This window comes from Perognathus longimembris, chromosome 1, assembly GCF_023159225.1.
Source record: "Perognathus longimembris pacificus isolate PPM17 chromosome 1, ASM2315922v1, whole genome shotgun sequence".
Lineage (NCBI taxonomy): Eukaryota > Metazoa > Chordata > Mammalia > Rodentia > Heteromyidae > Perognathus > Perognathus longimembris.
The window spans coordinates 136,809,980-136,831,857 of NC_063161.1; the positions used below are offsets into that span (position 1 = coordinate 136,809,980).

At 32.9% G+C, this 21,878-nt stretch overlaps 1 protein-coding gene across 1 annotated transcript; it reads left to right on the forward strand.

The window, feature by feature from the left end:
- The first annotated feature begins 158 nt into the window (after nucleotides 1-158).
- Cylc2 (cylicin 2) lies at nucleotides 159-10,312 on the forward strand. Its single transcript, XM_048348359.1, has 4 exons — nucleotides 159-175; nucleotides 5,741-5,781; nucleotides 7,952-8,073; nucleotides 9,389-10,312. The coding sequence occupies exons 1-4, from the start codon at nucleotides 159-161 to the stop codon at nucleotides 10,310-10,312; spliced, it is 1,104 nt and encodes a 367-aa protein (XP_048204316.1).
- The last annotated feature ends 11,566 nt before the right edge of the window (nucleotides 10,313-21,878 follow it).

The window sequence follows — 21,878 nt, forward strand, 5'->3', positions numbered from 1 at the left end:
ATCTTAGAACATTGGAGAGTAAAAAAACCCAAAGATAAGTGACTTTTCTTGTTATTTCCCTTTTAAGCCCCAGGTTCTAGTTATCATTATGATGTCACTCTGACATCATGAATCTAACTTCACATTACTTACATCCTGGGAAGTCATATGTGGGAGAAATGTCTGTACCAAGATTGTAAGTCATTTTGTCAAATATTGGGTTTCAAACTGACAAATGTTCTAGCTAGCTTAACATCTGCTCTCCTTGTTGTACACTATTGGTTATTGTATTATTACTATGCCTTTCAGAAGCAAGAGTGAGCCCTTTCCTCCATACATTCTCCAGCAATGTCACTGGTTATTTCTTTTCTTAGGCTTATATACTTATCATACTTCAGAAAAAGAGATGGGTTTGCAAAAGTTTACTATTACAAATTTTTGTTGTTGTTATAAAGGTGATGTACAGAGGGATTATAGTTAAGTCAGGTAATGAGTACATAACATTTTGAGCAATGTCACACCTTCTCTCATTCTCTACCAGTTTCAGAAGTATATCTTTAAAAAAAATAAGTAGCTGGAAAACTTAATTTCTTATCACATTGTATTCTGAGAAATATAAAATTTAATCAATCACAAGTCTCTTTCATAGGATGCATTTGAATATTTCTAGCAACATTACAGTTCTCACAATCACCAAGGAAGGCAATTTAATTGGGAAGAATATGCATCAGTTTTCTTAAACTTCTGAGATAAACAGTGAAGCCCTACGAATAAAAAGGAAGCCAATTGATAAATCATATTCCCTTTGAGAAGTACTGAATATGTGACAGTGTTCCACCTAAGACTCTCCAGATTTTGAAAGTAATGTGTGAATAGTAGTTGTTTTTATGCCTAACTTAATTTTAGAGAAATGAGATAGGAAAAAATAATTTTCATTCTGTCAAAATTTTCTATACATGATATGAAATAAAGGTAAAGAACTAAACTTCTCAAATACAAAATATGGTCTTTAAGTTGTTTCTTGTAAATTAGTTTTATTAAACAGAAGATGATCCATACATATTGCAATTAAGATATTTTTACCTTAAGTGCTGTTGCCTACTTCCTTAGAGCATAAGCACTACTATAAAGAGCAATCATGGTAAAGTTTAATTTCAAACTAAACTATGATATGCCATCTGGCAGGCCAGAATAACACTAAATCATCATAGTTTAAAAATGTTTAAGCATAGCCAAGTGCTGGTGGATTACACCTATAATCGTAGCTACTCCAGTGGCTGAGATCTGAGGATCACCATTCCAGGCCAGCCTGGGCAAGAAAGTCTCTGTGAGACTCTTATCTCCAATTAACCATTCAAAAACCAAAAGTAGTGCAACTCAGGTTGTAGCGATCAAATCAGCACCTTCACTTCTAGTGTTAAAAGGACTAAAAGGGCTTTCAGAAAGACTTGAAATTGGGGAGGATATATAAAATGCATGTAAAAGACCAATGGCTCTCATCTACACAGTAAATTTTACACTTTTTTCCTCTCTGGAATGCCTTCTGCTACTGTGGTAGAATGGAGACTTTTGCTGGTGTGAAGCTTAGAGTGGAGGAGTTCAGACATGTAACAACACCTCTAGCCTCCCCATAGAAATGCAGTGTCATCTCACACACTCTATAATTATGATAAACAAAATATTTCCAAATGTGTCCAAATGTTTCATGGGTAAGGGGTTCAAAATAAAATCATGTAGAGAAACTGTTTAAGAAAATATCAGGAAAATATTACCTCTCCTAGAACCAAACTTCAGCAAGACAACAAAAACTGGCTTTGACCTTATAAAATACACAGATACCCTTGAGCAAGATTGACTCAGGCAACACTTAGTAATTGGAAAAGTTTCTACTAAGTCATTCATGGTCTTATTTCCTCTGCCACTAACGTAAAGCCTACAAAGCTCAAGGCTGCTGGCGGGATTATCTAGGAATACTCTCACAAAGAGAATTGTCTGTAGGCAATTCTCATAAAACTAGAATATATTATATTGTTTAAAATCTTTGACCTTTGACCTTACTGCATATTTTTAAAACATGTCAAGGCCCAGATCTAAAAGCAACAAGAAAAAAAGAACAAGCATTTTTATACATATTGAATTTTACAAGACTTTTAAAAAAGTACAAAGTTGGTTCAATAGGTACCACTTAAATATAACCTTTTCTGTCAGTATTGTAGACATGGATATTTCTAATAAAAAAATAAAGTCCCGATATATCCTACATTGGGAATATAATTTATTTTCTCAGAATTTTATTTGATGATGGTGGTGATGCTGAGATCTGAGGTTTACAATTCAAAGCCAAACAGAATGGACAAATTTGAAAAACTCTTAACTTCAATTTATCAGCAAAAATCCAGAAGTAGAGGTGTGTCTCATGTAGCAAAATTCAGACTTCGAGTGAAAAATTCACAAAGAGCACAAGGTCCTGAATTTGAGAACTGGCAAATAACAAACTCTAAATCCAATTTCCCTTTCTAAATCATAAGCACGTTACAATCCTTATTGCTAGCAATTACAAACCACTTTACATAAAAAGGTCTCAGATACTGAGAATGGTTTGGAAATATGCTTCAAGTTAAGGCAAAAATATGGCTTTAATATCCATTTTATCTTTTTAATATAAAGAGATAGATAGATATATAGATATATAGATAGATAGATAGATAGATAGATAGATAGAATGATAGAATGATAGAATGATAGATATACGGACACACAGACACACAGAGATGGGGGATGAGTGGGAACAGAGACCTTAACCCAAGCACTACCTATATTAAAAACAAAACCAAACTTATTTAACTAGTTGCATGTTTTTCTCTTAGTGAAAATCATTACATTTGATCTCTCTAAGTCTTACGAAGCTTAATTTAAAATAATGGAAATGATATATAGTCACAAGCACACCTACTTTTTGTCCAAAGCAAAGTGATAAGAAGCACTGAGTTTATAACTTTAAAGTGTTTATTTGCTCTAAGAAGTATCAAAAATTGAATCTGATTCCATATTTTAGCGATGACAAATTGTTATATGATGAACATTGTTGTGCTGGTGGCTTTAGTGTGTTTTTTTTTATAATTTTTTTTTTTTTTTTTGGCCAGTCCTGGGCTTGGACTCAGGGCCTGAGCACTGTCCCTGGCTTCTTTTTGCTCAAGGCTAGCACTCTGCCACTTGAGCCACAGCGCCACTTCTGGCCATTTTCTGTATATGTGGTGCTGGGGAATTGAACCCAGGGCCTCATGTATAGGAGGCAAGCACTCTTGCCACTAGGCCACATCCCCAGCCCCTTTAGTGTGTTTTTGTTTGTAGTCTTTTGGGTAGATGCCCAAAATTGGGGCTGCTGGGTCATAGGGGAGCTCTATGTTTAGCCTTCTGAGGAATCTCCATACTGTTTTCCAGATTGGCTGAACCAGTTTATATTCCTACCAACAATGAAGAAGGGTTCCCTTTTGGCCACATCCCCTCCAACTTTTGTCATTGTTAGTTTTCTTGATATAGGACATTCTTACTGGGGTGAGATGGAATCTCAATGTTTTTTTGATTTGCATGTCTTTTATGGCCAGTGATGTAGAGCACTTTTTCATTTATCTCTTGGCCATTCTCATTTCCTCCTCAGAGAAGTCTCTTTGTAAGTCTTTAGCCCACTTGATGAGGGGGCTATTGGTTCTTTGAGGATTTGTTTTGGAGGAATGTAATTTTTTAGTTCTGGATATATTTTAGATATGAGGCCTATGTCTGTTGTATGGCTGGTAAAGATCTTTTCCCAATCTATGGGTTTTCTTGTTTATATTGTCCTTTACCCTGCAGAAGCTCTGCAGTTTGATGCAGTCCCATTTGTCCAACCTTTCTTTGATTTGTAGCATTTCTGGGCCTTTATTAAGGAAGTTTTGTACTTTGCCAAGGAGCCCAAATGTTTTTCCTACTCCTTCTTTTAGTGTTTTCAGGGTATCTGTTTTTATTTCAAGGTCTTTGATTCATTTGGAATTGATTTTGGTGCAGGATGATATATAAGGATCTAGTTTTAGTTTGTTGCAGGTGTTGAACCAGTTTTGCCAGCACCATTTGCAGATGCCCCTCAGTAAACGAATGGATCCGGAAAATGTGGTACATATACACAATGGAATATTATGCCTCTATTAGAAAGAATGACATGTAAGGAAATGGAAGAACTCAGAAAAAATTATACTAAGTGAAGTGAGCCAGACCCAAAGAAACATGGAATCTATGGTTTCACTTATAGGGAATAATTAGCACAGGTTTAGGCTAGTCACAGCAGAGGATCACAAGAGCCTAATAGTTATGCCCCTATGAACGCGTAAAATGATGCTAAGTTAAATGAACTCCATGTTATGGAAACAAGTGTTATATCACTGTTGGAATCACTTTCAACATGCCATGTGAAACTGTAGCTTCTTTTGTTGGTGATCCTCTTGTATCCCTTCCTGTGGTTGTACCCATGCTATCACTGTATCTCATCTGAATACACTGGATACTATATATGCTGGTATTAGAACTAGGGAAGTGAAAGGGAATATCAAAATCGAGAGACAAACGATAAAAAGGCAAATGACTCCAAAAGCAATACTTGCAAAACCATTTGGTGTAAACCAATTGAACAACTCGTGGGGGGAGAGGAAAAGGGGGAGAGGAGAGGAGGGAATGAGGGAGGAGGTAACAAACAGTACAAGAAATGTACCCAAGGCCTAACATATGAAACTATAACCTCTCTGTACATAACTCTGACAATAAAACAAAAATTGAATCTGAATAGATCTGATTCTAAAAGAATGTCTTGACTATCCCAGTGATGAGACAAATAAATGTTCTTACAAGTAGACTTAGATCCATAAAGTATTTGTTTCATTAATATTTTGAGCTAATATAAAAATCTTTGTAAAAAGATCAAGAAGGTCAAATTTTGTTGCATTTTTATTAATTCTAAATCAACCCTAAGGAATATATAGATATTATTAAGCAAAGCAGAAAGCTTCACTATGTCAAATCTCACTCAATACATGCTTCCTCCCCACAAAAGCCTGCTAATCCAGACAATCTTGTGGTGCAAAGAAATGCTATGAAAAATACTATGGAATAATCTTAAATATATTTAGATAATTTTTCCCAGTAGAATATATCTATGTATTCGTTATATTATGTTGTAGCTGTCAGCAACTCATTCTTGAAGTTTTCCAGGTACTATTCTCTCACATAAATATATCCCAGTTAAATGTGTATAATTTAGTGTTGGACAGTTAAATTACTTTACATTATTGGATTTATTTACAAATAAAGCTAGAGTAAACATTTTATGCAAGTTTTGTGAACTTCTCCTATGTAGATGAACACCACTTTCTCTGTGTGTATGTGTGTGTGTGTGTGTGTGTGTGTGTTACTTTCTGTTATTTCCCTGAGAGTAATTTTAATTTTCTTACAGGAATGTACACACACACACACACACACACACACACACAGAGACAGGTACACACACACATCTCAGCTTTGAAATACACACACATACACACATATATCTCAGCTGTGAAGTTTGGACACATATTTACTCATTTCTACCATCTTAAAGTTAAGATTACTTTATTTAATAATGGAAATTGAAGAATGTAAAATATTTAGCTCCTTGTAACTATATAACATATATAACAATGATCATTAAACAAACTGACTTGTATAAAATGATTTAAACTTTTCTCTTTTATTTTAATAGCCAAAAAGTAAGCTTTGGATCATATGATAATTATATCCCAGGTGAGAAGTTTAATATTTATTTTAAAACATGAATAGTGACTTTTGGGATTATCATCTCCCCTTCAAAATGATAAAGCAAAATGGTCATGGAATATAATGAATGGCAGATGTTTTACTTCTGGAAGAACTTTTCTTCTGGGCTCCACGAATATTTTCTATATCTATATACTTTTGGCTTTAACTCTATGTAACTTTAAGCAACTATATTTAGTAACATATAGATTGTTGTTCTATTTGAAAATCAATGTAGAAACTTGATACTCAGCTTCTCACCCAAATTCTCCATTCTAACTGGTCAAAAATATTTCATTAGAAGTTATGGCAATTTTTTTTTCAATAAATGCTTTCCCTCATTTATTGAGCTTCAATGGTTTGAGCTAGAAATTTTTATTTACAGCTATAAATTTTATTATGTAAGTTATATTATTTTGTTTCATCTTCTAAGTTTTCCACACTGTTTCAAAATTGTATTAGGAAATTCAAAAGTAAAGTCTATTTTTTTGTACAAATCATAGCAGTCTATATTGCTTTATTTTTTTAACCTACAAACTTTTACTTTTTCTGTGTAAGTTCCAAAGTAACTACATCCTTATGGTCATCATTCTGGAGATGTTTTGTCAATTTCTCTTTCTTTTCTTTCTTCTTTCCTTTTACATTTACTCACAAATAGTCTTGGGATTTATACATATTTTAATTTTAATACTTTCAATACTTTTAACAGGGCCATTATTTTCTTTTATAATTCTTACATTTCATATTTTTTCTGAACCTCAAGAGGTTATACAAGGAGGTTACAATTTAATGTGTTCATAAAAGTGCTCAGTGCATCTTAATCAGAGTCACCCCTTCCATTATTTTCTCTCATCCCACCTGTCTCTTCCCCCAGATTCATTCTACATTTTTACTTTCTTTATTATATACATAACATTCGTCTTCTTAGTATATTTGTTTCCTGTTTTCTTTTCCATCCATTCACTCCCCTCTCTGTCCTTGCTAGTCCTCCTTATTATCTGATATTCATTTTTGAAACTCTTTATAACCAGTACAAAAGTTTACTTCCTACAGTTTTACTCCCGTGTATATACACAAGTCAACTAAATCATATACACACATATATATATACATATATATCACATATATATGTGTATGCCTCTGTTTGTTATTATATGGAGTTGTATTTGGGGATTGAAATCCATTTTGCAAGAGAATATATACCGTTGGCTTCCTCTGCCTGGCTTATTTCATTCAATGTATGGTGTTTTTCAAAACTATCCTTTTTCCTGCAAATGATCTAACTTTATTTCATTCTTTCCAATGACCACATACAATACTATTATACACTTATAGACATATAACATGTATGGTATTGTATAACTTGGCCATTGTGAATTGTGATATGATGAACTTGGGTGCTCAGGAGCTTTTGTTTCAGACTGATGTGGAATCCTTTGCATAAATGCCCAAAGATGGTATCTTTGGGTTACAGGGTAAGTCTATGTTTAGTTTTTTGAAGAACATCCATACTAGTAGTACTGTTCACATTCTCACTAATATATATGAGGCTATCTTTCTCTCTGCATCCTTACCAGGATTAGTTACTGGTCATACTCTTGATTACTGCCATTCTTCCTGGGTAATATGAAATCACAATAATTTGTATAGCATGTCAACCAGTAAAATGTGACATGTATGTACAGGATTTACCCTTACAGCATGGAAATCTAACTTTAACTAAACTTACATCTTAGTACTTAGATTTAGTCATATATTACTCACTATTTTATCCCAGACATTTTGTGAGGCAATTTTGGGGTTACAAAGAAGTTAACATATTTTATGTTCTCAATAGAATTATACTCTCTCTAAAAGAACATACAGCACACTTTAGACTGGGAGACAGAGTATGAATTAAAAGGAAATAAGACATCTCTTTGCACCTGTATTATAGATTGCCTTAGTTTTACAATGACTACTTTATATAATTATAAATCTGGTCAAACTTTATTAAGAATCAGTTTTTATTTTCTTATACTGATGACATAGAATCTTCAACATTACTATGTAAATTAAGCAGTGATTTGAAAAACTTAAATAAATGATATGTATTATGCCATTTCAATGTTGGTAAAATTCTATTTACCCAATGCACATTTTATCTTCCACATTTTAGTCAGTGAATTAAGTAAGAAATCATGGAATCAACAACATTTTGCTTTGGCATTTCCCAAACCACCTCGCCCAGGAAAGAAAAGGAGATCAATACCTTCCCAACAAAGTGATGTTCCTGCTCCTGTAAGTGTTGAAAACAATATTGGCCTATTTAGGTTGATTAAAATTCTTACTCGCAATGAGCCTATGAAATCATGTGCATGCCTAAGTATTTTATAAATCGGAGCTAAATACAATTTCAGTGTTCGTGTGTACAGGACAGACCTCTGCATACCAAGGAGAAAACACTGGAAACTAGGCTACTACAAAGGAGGAATTAAAGTTTACATTCCCTTGGCTAGGATATTTAAAGATAATTCTCAGGCTCCTAATTGGAAAAAACAAGTGCATTATTTTATTTCCATTTCTTTCTTATGCTTTTCTCAGATTAACTATTTTCTGTATCTTGCATTATATAAAACATGTTTAGGAACCAAAGGAACCATTATTCTAACAGTTTACATGAATATTCAGGAATTGTTCACTAGAAACAGAAACTCCCTTACTGAAGTTACCGAGTTCTATTGTAGCCTGTAGATTACCTCACATAATATTAGAGTTCAGAATTCTGAAAACTGGAATGCAAATATTTTTCAATACTTCCTGAGTGATCATGGGAAAGATATATGAGGAATGTCCTCACAAACTAAAAGCATCACAAATTATTGTTTATCTTAGGAAATGAATCTAAACAGTGGTGATTAATATTCTTTTCCTTTTTAAATCTTTATTTATGTTTGTACTTTGACACTGTGATTAAAATTAGCTATTTTGACCATTTTAGTTTTGCAAATAATTGGTTAACAGTTGAAAAATCATGTATCATCCTGGGCATTGAATAATACAGATTTTCTAATTTCAGTTATTCACATAGTGATATTTGTTTTATGACTAATCAAATGGAAGAAATTGCAAGCTTTTTCATGTAGCTACAGGTGGAATCCTAATTTCCAGACATGTTAAAAGTGGGAATACAGATCAGATAAATATGCCTTAAACTAAAACTGCTAAATCTTTGAAAACAATTAATCTGAATCAATTTAGAAATAGAGAAAAGGCTAGACATTTCAAGATTTATCAATAACAGGATAAAAAAAATAGACAAAACACCCCGTCTTGAACATGGAGAGGTTTTGATAAGTCATGCCACCGTGGAAATCTCTTAACAATTTCAACATAGAATTCTTAGAGAATTGATAATTTTCTAAATTGAATGTAGGTTCCAAAGGATGCATTCATTAAACAATCCTCAATTTTAAAAAATAAGCATTTGTAAATTATATAACTAATCTACCCTTTCTTAAAAATCTGATATGCTTGAATGGCTAAAATAATTAGTTTGTTTTAGTTAAAGTTGTTTAAAATAATTTTCTCCTAATTCGTTTGACAAAATTTTTAGATAATTGATGAAGGAAGAATGGGAATTCATAGACCACCCTTATGGATGCACCGTTCTTTGATGAGAATTTCTGAAAGGCCATCTGTTTATTTAGCTGCCAGGCGGAAGCCTTCCCCGAAAGTATCTCAGTCCTCCATGGGTGATTCTAAAGAAACAGTTGCAAAAAAACCTTCATCTCCATCACTGAGTAAGAAAGTCCAGAAAGGTAAATCAGATTCCGAATCAGAGTACAAAGTTAAGTCAGCAGAACCAAAAAAGGGCAAAGACTCAACCACAGGATCTGAAGATGAGAAGGCTACCTTAAAGAAGGGCTCCAGGAAAGATAAAAAGGATGCAAAGAGCAAAGACTCAACAGCATCTGAAGATGAGAAGGCTGACTTAAAGAAGGGCTTCAAGAAAGATAAAAAGGATGCAAAGGGCAAAGACTCAACCACAGCATCTGAAGATAACAAGGCTCTCTCGAAGAAGGGCGCCAAGAAAGGAGAAAAGGATGCAAAGGGCAAAGACTCAACCACAGCATCTGAAGATGATAAGGCTCTCTCAAGGAAGGGATCCAAGAAAGGAAAAAAGGATAAGAAGGGCAAAGACTCAACTACAGCATCTGAAGATGACAAGGCTTCCTCAAAGAAGGGCACCCAGAAAAATGGTAAAGCTGGGAAGAAAAACAAAAAAGGAAATACAGATTCTGAAGGTGAAAAAGGAGGTGATACAAAAAAGGGTAAGAAAGATTTAAAAAAGGACAAAAAGAATAAAAAGGATGAAAAGAAGGGAAGTAGTGCAGACAGTGAGTCAAAGGATGACATCAAGAAAGACGTAAAGAAAGAAAACAAGAAAGCTAACAAGAAAGAAGGCAAGAAAGGCGCGAAGAAAGAGAGTGACACGGAATCGGCTGAGTCAAAGAAGGGTGGAAAGAAGGGCAAATAAACCTTGGACAAGAATTAAATTATCAAGAGAAAATTCGACAAAACGGTAATAGTAATGCAACATTGAATCTCACTATAAAGGATGGTTCAGATATTTTCTAACAAGAAGTATTCTAAAACATTCATAACGTGCAAGACAGAGCTTGAGAACATTGAGGGAATATTCATGGAAGATACCTGATGTAAATTTGGAGATATGATATAAGATCTCAAAAGAGTTAAAGCATATCCAAATAATGATGTAGGATAATGAAATTAAACATATGGATAAAAATTAAAATTAAAAGAAAATAATGTCCATTAAGAACTTTTAAAATTCAGGGACACAAGTGCTAAATCCATAAAATTTTAAAAAATCTTCAAGCTGCATCCACAAGTCTAAGCAAAGGAAAACAGGAGTCATGGAATCACTTTCAGAAAATCTACTTTCGAGTGAATAACAAATTAAAGATAACTTTTGAAGAAAAAGAAAGGGAGGAAGATGGAAGCAAGAAAATAAGCAAGGAAGGAAAAAGACTACAAAGGGAAAAGTAAAAAGAATCGCTTTCTTTTCTTGGTCTGTGAGACTTAAAGAACCACAAAGGGTGTTGCTTCCAAATCAAGAAGAACATACTTGGTAAGTTAGTTTGGTCTTTTTTTAAGCCAAACGGAATAAAAATATTAATTAATTCCAAAATTCAATTGATGCTTCTGTTCTGATAATTGCTCTGTAATTTACTGATTAAAATGATTCCCCAAATTTTTATCAAGTTTAAGCAAACATAACAAAAAAAGTTTGACTACAAAGAGATAATGAAGTTAAGCCCTAAATGATGTCATGCAAAGATTAAGTAAAATGGAACTATTTCTGTTGCAGAATAAACTACCTTCTAATAAATACTTCTAAAAAGAGATTATGGATTTTTCTATTAGGAAATTTTGCTACCTTCTCCACACTTTAGGAAGAATAAAATTTTTAATTGTGCAAATTCACAATAATTTTCCATATATATGTGCATAAGTAACTGAGTGTGTTTCCACATGAAGAGATTTTATATGTAGCTTCATCCTATGAGAGGAAAATACACACCTTTTGACTCTCTGAGTCTGACCTATTTAATATAGTCCTTTAAGGCCGGCCATTTCCCTGAAAGTGACACAATACCATTCTTCCTGATGAATGAATTAAATCCATTTTTTTCCTGAGGGAATTATATTTATATACTCAATTTATAATTTAAATGCAATTTGTAATTCATGCATAATTCTATACAGTAGAATTGTATTTATACACTAAATCTAATTTGTATACCAATGTTCTTGATTCATTTGTCCATTGTAGGGAATCTCTTAGCTTTGTGTGTATGTTGTTCTGATTAATACTGTAGCAATGATCATATGTATGCAGATGTTTTTATTTGTGACATTTGGATAAATTCTTAGTAGAAATATTTCTAGGTAAAAAGGCCGTTCTATTTTCAATTCTTTGTGGAATTTTCATACTGCCTTACATAATGGTTGCACTAATTTAGATATTTACCAAAAGTATAATAAGCATCTCTTTTCTCATCTCCTTATTACCATTTCATATTGATAATAATCATGATGATGGCAATTATTACTGGATAAGGTAGGATTTTCAAAGTTTCGATTTGCATTTGCTTTATAGACAAAGGTTTTGTGTATTTTTTTATATGTTTATTGGCCACTTTTATTTCTTCAGAGAAAAGTCTATTTTAGTCCCTTTGTCTATTTTTCAATTTTATTTTGTCCTGTGTAAAATTCATTCTTATTAATATTCAATAGGCAATTGTCCCAGATTATGCCTTAGAATTCCTACATAAGTCATGTTATATATGTATAATTATTAAAATAAAATCAAATATTTCATGAATCATTTTAACAGGGTTATTGGCAATTCATTTCTATGTTTACAGATAACTTTTTAATTGTTTGCTAATCTGTCTATTCCATTTGTCATTTACACGTAAACTACAAAAGTTTCATGCGCCACATGATGGTGCATGCCTATAATCCTAGTTAGGCAGGAGACAGAGGTAGGAGGATTGCTATCTAGGACAAGTCCAGAAAAAAAATTGATGAGAAATATTCTAAGGAGGGCTAGGAATATGGCCTAGTGGCAAGAGTGCTTGCCTCATATATATGAAGCCCTGAGTTCGATTCCTCAGCACCACATATATAGAAAATGGCCAGAAGTGGCGCTGTGGCTCAAGTGGAAGAGTACTAACTAGCCTTGAGCAAAAAAGAAGCCAGGGACAGTGCTCAGGCCCTGAGTTCAGGGCCCAGGACTGGAAAAAAAGTTATTCTAAGGAAAAAATGGCCAAAGACATGTTTCTGTAGTAGATTGTTGGGCTCTGAGAACAAACTACAATTCTGCCAAAAAAGAAATGTTATAATGATATACTTGATTTGTCTTATTTTGAGGAGAGAAGAGGAGGGCAAAACTGTTCCTTGACACGAAGGTAAGTATTTAACTTTCTCTACAATGACATCCATCTATCTTTAGAATGTACTTTGAACTTTAAAAATGCAATTAAAGCTGCTGGGCCTATAATGTTCATATCCAATATAGTTAAATACCATCTTATATAGTAAATTTAGATTGATACTTCTAAGTATCTAATTTCATAATCATCTTACTTATAGACTCATAAGTAAAATTAGATTATTTCCCCACTACATAAAAGCAATGAAGGATTTTTTTCTTTTCTATAATTCAGAATAAAATGGAAAAAATATAAGCTTTTGCATTTACTTGTTTTATTTTCTTTATACCAGACATTCAACTCTTCCATAAATATTCCTGGGATTGACTAAATTGTATTATTTTCCAAATAAATCTATAATAGCACAACTCCTAGGATTCCTTTCAAAACTATACTTTCTAATCTAAAAATGGGCCATAAACATACATAGGTGCATATATAGGGAGATATAGATTATAGATGTATGCACACATAAGCAAAGTTAATTTATTTCAAAGGATAAAAAACATGAGAGTACACAAATTTTGATTATTCAAATTCCAATATAATTTTTATTTTAATTCATATATTAAATTTACTTACATGTATTTATATAAATTAGGATCTGGATGGACTAAAATGTGAATGAAGTAAGGAATTTTAGTATCTTACTATGGAAATCATCCATAATTTTTAAACAAATTGCTTTAAACTATCAGTGACTGTAAGAACTGTTTGATTTTCTTGGGTTTTTAAAAATAAGCAGTTTATGAATGCACTACATCTTGGTCTGTCACCCTTTCCACATTCTCACCCACACCCCCCAATTCATCTATACCTCTTCTTAATTTCAGGTTATGCATTGATGTCCCAATTAAACAGAGCAGGTAATGGGTATAAGGCATCTTGATCTGTGTCACCACTTGGGTATCTTGACTCCACTTTGACTGGCACCTTATTTCTCAATTCTGTTGTGTATACAATGAGTTCTTGCCTGCATTCTCCCCTGTACCTCTTCATTCTTCTCCCCCTCACCCCTTGACCTCAATTTCCCAATTTCTAGAACCCATTTTCTCATACTTACTTTGTTGAGCTTTGACTTGGTCTTTTTTTTTTTTTTTTTTTTTTTTTTTTTGGCCAGTCCTGGGCCTTGGACTCAGGGCCTGAGCACTGTCCCTGGCTTCTTCCCGCTCAAGGCTAGCACTCCGCCACTTGAGCCACAGCGCCGCTTCTGGCCGTTTTTCTGTGTATGTGGTGCTGGGGAATCGAACCTAGGGCCTCGTGTATCCGAGGCAGGCACTCTTGCCACTAGGCTATCTCCCCAGCCCCTGACTTGGTCTTTTTTGTTTGTTTGTTTGTTAGTGTGGGGCTTGAACTCAGGGCCTGGGTGCCATCCCTGGGCATCTTTGTGATCAAGGCTATCTCTCTACCACTTGAACTACAGTGCTACTTCCAGTATTTGAGTGGTTAATTGGAGGTAAGAGTCTCAGGGGGACTTTTCTGCTGGCTCCAATTGCAATCCTCAGATTCCAGCCTCCTGAGTAGCTAGGATTACAAGTATGAGCCACCAGCACCAGGCTGATTTAGTCCTTTTAAAGAATTGTACTATTTATGCTCTCCATAGAGTCTCTTAAAATTCAGTTAATTCCTTTGTAACCCCTTGCTTACCTGTGTTTCTCTGGGTCTGGCTTACTTTACTTAATATAATTTTTCCAGGTCTTTTAATTTTCATATGAATGGTACAATATCATTCTTTCTTATGGATGAGTAGAATTCCATTGTGTATATACACCACATTTTCTTGATCCATTTGTCCCTTGAGAGGCATCAAGGCTGTTTCTGTATCTTGGCTATTGTAAGTAATGCTTCAACTAATATGGTATTTCTGGTAGCTTTATATATTTCCAGCTTCCCCAGTATTGTAGTTACTTTTTTTCTCAAGTGCTAGGTTAAGCCCATGGATATGTTATCATGATTAAATTCAAAATTACATATTAAGTAACTGAGTTTCATGAAAGGGCTTTTAAAATGATGTTTCAAAATATATCAGGAACATTTTATTAATCATTGTTAACTGGCAAGATTTTAATATTAAAAGTTGAAATATGTTAGTTCAATGGAATAGTATGTGACATACATGAAATATTTGTATAGCTAAGACAGATCCTGTTAATGCCCAAGTATTTACTCTTAGTGAGACAAACACCAAATTACAAAGTTGCTCAAGTGATGGGGTGGCTCAAAGGAGGATGAAGATGTTGAGGATTGACACAGATGAAGAAATACTGTATATAAATTGTTAAGTAGTAAAGAGAAAAGTCTATATAATCTAAAAATTAAGAAACATGAGGGAGGGGTTAGAGTGGAAAGGATGGGTAAGAATGTTGGAAGGGGTGACATTGATCGAGATTCACTGTATTCATGAATTGCCTTCTAGAAGTACTTAAATAAAAATAGTAATAAGTAATAAAATGGATTGTAAATTCTGGCCACTTAGAAGTACAGGATACTTACAAAACATATTTAAAATTGCAACTCTTTTGATACATGAGTCTTTGTCAACTAAAATGAACCTTTCCTAATAAAACAATGAAGAATTTCTCGAAACAAAAAATTCTTCCATTGCTTAAGGAATATTTGATTTTATAATTTTAATGGTGTGTCCAAGTTCTATTATCCTTTTACTCACGTATAACAACAAGAAAAGGTGGTTGCTGAATCTCTGACTTGCCTTCACCGTTTTGAGCATGATAAATAAGGCCAAAGCTGAAAGAGGACATGAAACGGGACTAGAGATCAATTAAACATGAACAACTGTGTAAAGAACAACCTGCTTCCCAATAATTCTGTCATACACTTGAAAGTATACATTTTAGGAGCTATCAATTCCCAGTGTAAGCTTTTCATCCTGAAATTTGTATGTGGAAGATGGTTTTCCTCTTCTGATGATTAACTTTCCCTTGAGTCAAACTTAAAACTCTAAAAATAAAATGTAAATATTAAAGATTTGCTGCTTTATGGATTTGTTGATCTGTGAGCATATGACTAAATCACTCTGTGCAGTGATGAATAAAGATTTTAAAATGTGACAAAAATCACAGAAGAAATATCATAACACAAGCACTGTCTTGTGCTTAAACTTTTATGTGTCCTGAAGGAAGTACTTAAAACCTCTACATTCACTATATGGAAAAATATATAGTACACTGTCATGAACTTTTTTCTCTTGTTATATAATATTCTATAGATAACCTCAAATTTAATTCATGATTTATGTTATTATTTCTATTTGCAAGATATTTCTGTGTTTGATTCTTTTCTTTGTCTATTTGACAAGGTTCGTACACTATTGTTAATATCACAAAGAAGATACTAAAATGTAAGAGAAAATCAATACTACATTTAATCTATTTTGAAATGTACACTGAAATTATGTGAACTACTAGATGTCATCACACTTTTATAATTCTAAGAAAACCACAATCATAAAATTTAAAAAGAAATCAATTGTAACTATATTCTATACTCAACATAAGGCCTTCCATCTGTGTTTACACTGAGGTGAAAACAAGTTATTTCATTATTTAATACTTAGAAATAGACCAAGACAAGTCTAAGACACTTAACATTATGAAAATTTCCCCTAGTATTTTGGATTTCAATCTATACTAGAGTGCAAAGCATCTAAGGCATGAGCTAATTCTTCTACATCATTCCTCATCTTTCAATTTACATTTATTAGCTGTTCTCTTCATTTCTTCAAACTCTATTCCAATGACGTGTCCTAAGAAATTCTTACAATATAAGATCCGTGTTAGTTGTTTATTAACACTTCCATTAAAATGAATTCATTCTACATATGTTCGCCCAATCTGTAATTTGCCTTTTCATTTTAATATTTGCTTTACTGTATAGAAATTTTTTAGTGAAAATCCAATTGTCTGTTTTCCCTTTTCACCTGTACTTTTAGTGTCACATCCAAGAAAGCAATGCTTAGATATATTTTATTTATTGCCACGTGTAATTCTAGGCATATTTTCATCATAATATAAGTTAACTTTTGTGTGTTGTGCATGACAATCAATTTTTCTACTGCTTGTTGATATCTAGAATTTTAAAAACTAAGTTATGAAAGAAATTTTGGCTACCCCATTTTTTCATGAACCCCTTATTGAAAATCATTTGACTATATATGCATTGAATTTCTGTTCTGTTTCTGAAAATTCTATTTTGTTTTATTGTGTTAAGCATTTGCTTTATAAAACTACAACACAGTTTTAATTACACTTTTGTAGTCATGTATTTTGAAATAAAGATGCATAATGTCTTCAATTCTGTTCTTTCTGTAAGTTATTTTGGATATTTATGATTTTTTGTAGAATTTTTTCACTTCTATAAAACTGTCACTAGAATTCTGAAGGAATCAGATTGATTTGTAGATCATTTTTGTAAGCACAGATATTTTAACAATAGAACATCTTTCAATTCATAAACACACCATGTCCTATTAATTTGTTTTGGATCTAACTTTAGTATTTCATTCATGTTGATGCTATAATAAATGACATAGTCTAGCTTAGTTTTTGGACAGTTTACTACAGGCATATAGTAGTATCATGGAATTTGTGTATTCTGCAAATTTACTGAATCTGTATGTTAATTTTTTTTTCTTTTTTGCCAGTTCTGGGGCTTGAATTCAGGGCCTGAGCACTGCCCCTGGCTTCTTTTTGCTCAAGGCTAACACTCTGCCAACTTGAGCCACAGTGCCACTTCTGGCCTTTCCTATATACGTAGTGCTGAAGAATTGAACCTAGGGCTTCATATATAGGAGGCAAGCACTCTTGCCACTAGGCCATATTCCCAGCTCCCTGTATGTTAATTTTAAATGTGGTTGTGTTTATTGTTTTTTCCATATTTTACATATTAGAACATGTCATTTACAAACAGAGGTGATTGTACTTCCTCCTTTCTGATTTTGATGCCATTTTCTTCCTTTTCTGGACTTATTTATTGTATTAAGTGACTATGTTGAGATCAGGGATTCTTGCATTATTCCTGATCATAGAAGATAAAAAATTCCGGTTGTACAATTGAGTATTATGTTATGATAATATCTATAGTCCTTATTATAAAATCCACAATATCTATAATCATGTTAATGTAAAGGGCATTGAGTTTTGTCAAGTGTTTCTTATACATTTGTTGAGATAACTATTATTTTTATCATTCATGCTGTTGATATTGTTTATCACATTTAATAATTAGTCTGTTGAGCTATCTTTGCGTCACAGGAATATAGTTCTCTGATAATTAAGTATAATCAAAATAAAAGAATTACTGAATGTTATTTGCTAGTACAATTGGTTGTCCCAATCCCTGTATTCAATCAATTATTAATTATACATGCTTATAGATATGTATTTATGTATATATATATTAAAGTTCCTATTCCAAAAATCACTACTATATATATTTCATGAATAATACAACATTTTGATATTTTGTACCATTTATATCACAGTAAGCATTATAAGCAGTCTAAACATGATCTATGTTCATATACATGGCATTTTTCAATGAAAAACTGCAGATTTGGTATCTGCAGGGGTTTAGCATCATTTTTCTATAGATACGCACAAAAAGTAACAGACATTAATGTAGTGAACTTATATTTATAGAGAAGACACAGATTTTGCATTATAGGCACGATTCACATATATAACATTTAGAGTTTGAAATATTCACATTATTTTCCCCATAAATATTTTTGCATGTCCTAGAAACTATACAAGTAGTTGAGATATTAATGAATCTACCTATATTCATATTAAAATTTATTCACCTATAATAGGGGATTGATTTCTCTAATTTTGGCATTTTTGAACATTTCATAAGAGCAGTAACTGAGTTCTCTTCATTCATACACACTAAACTGAATTTCACTTGAAATTACAGCACACAGACAAAAGACAGTCTATGATCATTCTATATTTTAATATTTTAATTTCCATTATTATGCAATACACTAAGTATTAAATTGATAAAATCTAAAGTTGGTAATAAAATTACAAAATATTTCTTCTATATACGTTTAGTATTCAACTTAATGTGAAACATTACAAACCCATATTATTGTTTCATATGAAAAATCATTTCACATTTGCAAGCACAGCTGTTATTAGGATAAATGTTCATTGTAGATGTACTTAAATATATGCCACCAGTATCAATTTATTCAATCTTATTCCCATGAGGAATTAAGTTAATAATAAAAAACAAAGAGTAATCATCACACTATAGGGGATAGAGAAGTTACGAGTCTTACATAAAATTACTGGTGTACCAATTGAGAATTTGTGAATAAAATTAATGTAGAATCAATACACAGCTTTTAAAAGACAAAGGCAAACCGCCAGGTACCAGTGGCTCATGCCTGTAATACTAGCTACTCAGGATGTTGAAATCTGAGAATCATGATTAGAAGCCAGCATAGGCAAGCACAGCCTACATGATTAGTGTCTCCAATTACTGAGCAAAAAATCCATAATTGGAGCTCTAGCTCAAGTGATAGAGTGCTAGTCTTGAGTACAAAAGGCTATGGCTGCAAACCAATCCACAGTTCGTTTTGCAATTGTTCTTAGTTCTTAGTTTTGACATAATCTTTTTATTTGCCTGAGCCCTGAATTCAAGCACCAGGATTAGCACAAAAAAGAAAGGCAAACTTTTAGGACTATTTTACTGTTACAATCATGTTCGTTAGTTTTTTAAGGTAAAAAGGCAACAAACAGCAGCAAAAACAACTGCATCAGGGTTTTCATTGTTCTTATTTTTAATGTATTACATATAATGTGTATTACTTTTTCTTTCACTTTTCTTTCTTATGGTTTATTCCCTGCATCACCGTATTTTATTTTGGTGCCTGGGCATTGTATATATGCTATCTAAGTTAAGGAAGGGAAAGAAATCATCAAGATGCTGAGAAAAAAAAAAAAGGTGAACCAATGCAACAGCAACACTCACAAGACAATATATTTGAAATTAACTGTACAAATGGGGGTGTTCTGGGAGGAGGAAAAGTGGGAGAAAAATGAGGGAGGGCGTAACAAGTAAGAAATGTACTCATTACCTTGCATATGTAACTGCAACCCCTCTGTACCTCACTTTGACAATCAAATCAAAATTAAAAAAAAAAAAACCCTGCATCTATTTACCACTATTTGCTAAAGACAGCTAGCACTTTGTCCTTACAAAAATTCTAATACATCATATCTAATCGCCTCTATTGAACTGAAACTTTGAAGGATAAGTGACAAGAACAAGCTTGCACAGTTAATGTGAAATAAGAAACAGGTGCTGAATATCTGAACCAATCCACACTTTGTTTTGCAATTGTTCTTAGTTTTGATATAGTCTCTTTTTATTTACCTGCACACATGTACAGTTACGCAAATTTCACCTAACAGTCTATGATTTATAAAGGCAAAGCATCTCCTCCAAAATTGCTAATGAAAAGCAACGGTTCAGTTCATAGTTTCTTACTTCATCTGTATCAAAGGAATTTCTGCTAAAAATATCTATTCTTACTCTCCAGAGCTTCCAGTGTCTAGGAAGTGTTGAACTCTCCTTAGTGGCTTACATGAATATGTTTGCATGAATATACTGTATTGAACCAATGTGGAAATTTCCATTTTACCATATACATATATACATCATGAAGGTCACTTATTTGTCTTCTGTTACAAAAACTTTACATTTATATTTTTCTGAACATATACTTTCTTTTTCCTTTATTCTTTTAATTAATATATATACATGTGTATAAATATATATTTACTTAATATTATTGTCAAGGTGATGTACAGAAGGGTTACAGTCAGTGAGCACATTTCTTGTCAATCGTGTTATCTTCTCCATTTTTCTCCCACCCTCCCTCTTCCCTAATCTCCCTTCCCCAAAGTAATTTCCAACATATTGTCTCATGAGTATCGCTGTTGTATTGGTTTGCCTTTTGCCGTTTGTCGGTGAGGTACTTCTTTAAGCACGATATTTGTGTAAGAGCTTTTTTCTTAGACAAGCTAAGCCATTTCTGGAGCTGAATCGGCCTGAGATTTTATCTTTTCTTCCTTTTTCCCTTTCAAATGGGCCAGACCTGCATTATGATTTAACACTACAGTCAACTCCTGGTTTCTCTTTAACTTTCACAAGAATTAACTCTCAGTAAACTATTTGCACTTTAAGCCTACCTTAGTGCCTCTATATGTCAAGGCCCAAGAACAAGGAAAGGAAGAGTGAAGAAATTTTTCTTGGCCTCTACTACATATCTAAGATGGAGTTATGGAGAAACAAGAGGGCAGTTCATGTGCTGTCAATGGAGGATCAATATTTCCATATAGTCACCAGCAGCCCAAACCCTTAAGCATTTCAAACAGTATATTAACCTAGTGACATCTTCTTTAAAAATGCAAACACAAGCAAACAAGCAAAAACTAAAAATAAAGGACAATGAAGAGCAAATCTAGTAACCAGAAGCCTAATATTTTGTTATGTCATTCCATGCAGAACATAATGAAATATATCTGAGTAATTATAACAGTTATGGCTATTTAGATACTGGGAACTTATAAATATGGGTCTATAAAATAGTCCAAAGTATGTAAGCCCTTAGTAAATAAAAAATAATACTGAAACTTCAAAGTTAACCACTTAACTATCAGCCAGAGCAAAAAGACGGAGATAATGATATTTCTGCTGAACATTAATGTCCTGTGACCCATAAGAAATAAGATCACATTAGTATGTATGTATTTGGAGATTGGCAGTTAACATGAAAGCTATCCATACATTGAATTATTTTACTGGATCCTTAATTTAACTACTTACATTTTTGTCTGTGAGGACAATAATATTGTCTGTATTCTTTTATCTATTGGGAGGCTTATGGGGGAAGAAAGGTCAGTTTTGTCTTGACTTTACCTTTTTGTAAAACCTTGATATTGTAAGTTTAGAAAGTACTGGAGTACCCAAAATGTCTCTATTTTATGAAATGTTTCATGTCTAACATCATACAAGTTTGATGATTAAGTCATTTATTATTGAACTTTG

Bases quoted from the DNA above. Each gene is read 5' to 3' on its own strand.
- Cylc2 (XM_048348359.1), top strand. The intron at 5,782-7,951 runs GTGAGAAGTTTA...TCCACATTTTAG, and splicing joins ATATGATAATTATATCCCAG to TCAGTGAATTAAGTAAGAAA. The intron at 8,074-9,388 runs GTAAGTGTTGAA...CAAAATTTTTAG, and splicing joins AAAGTGATGTTCCTGCTCCT to ATAATTGATGAAGGAAGAAT.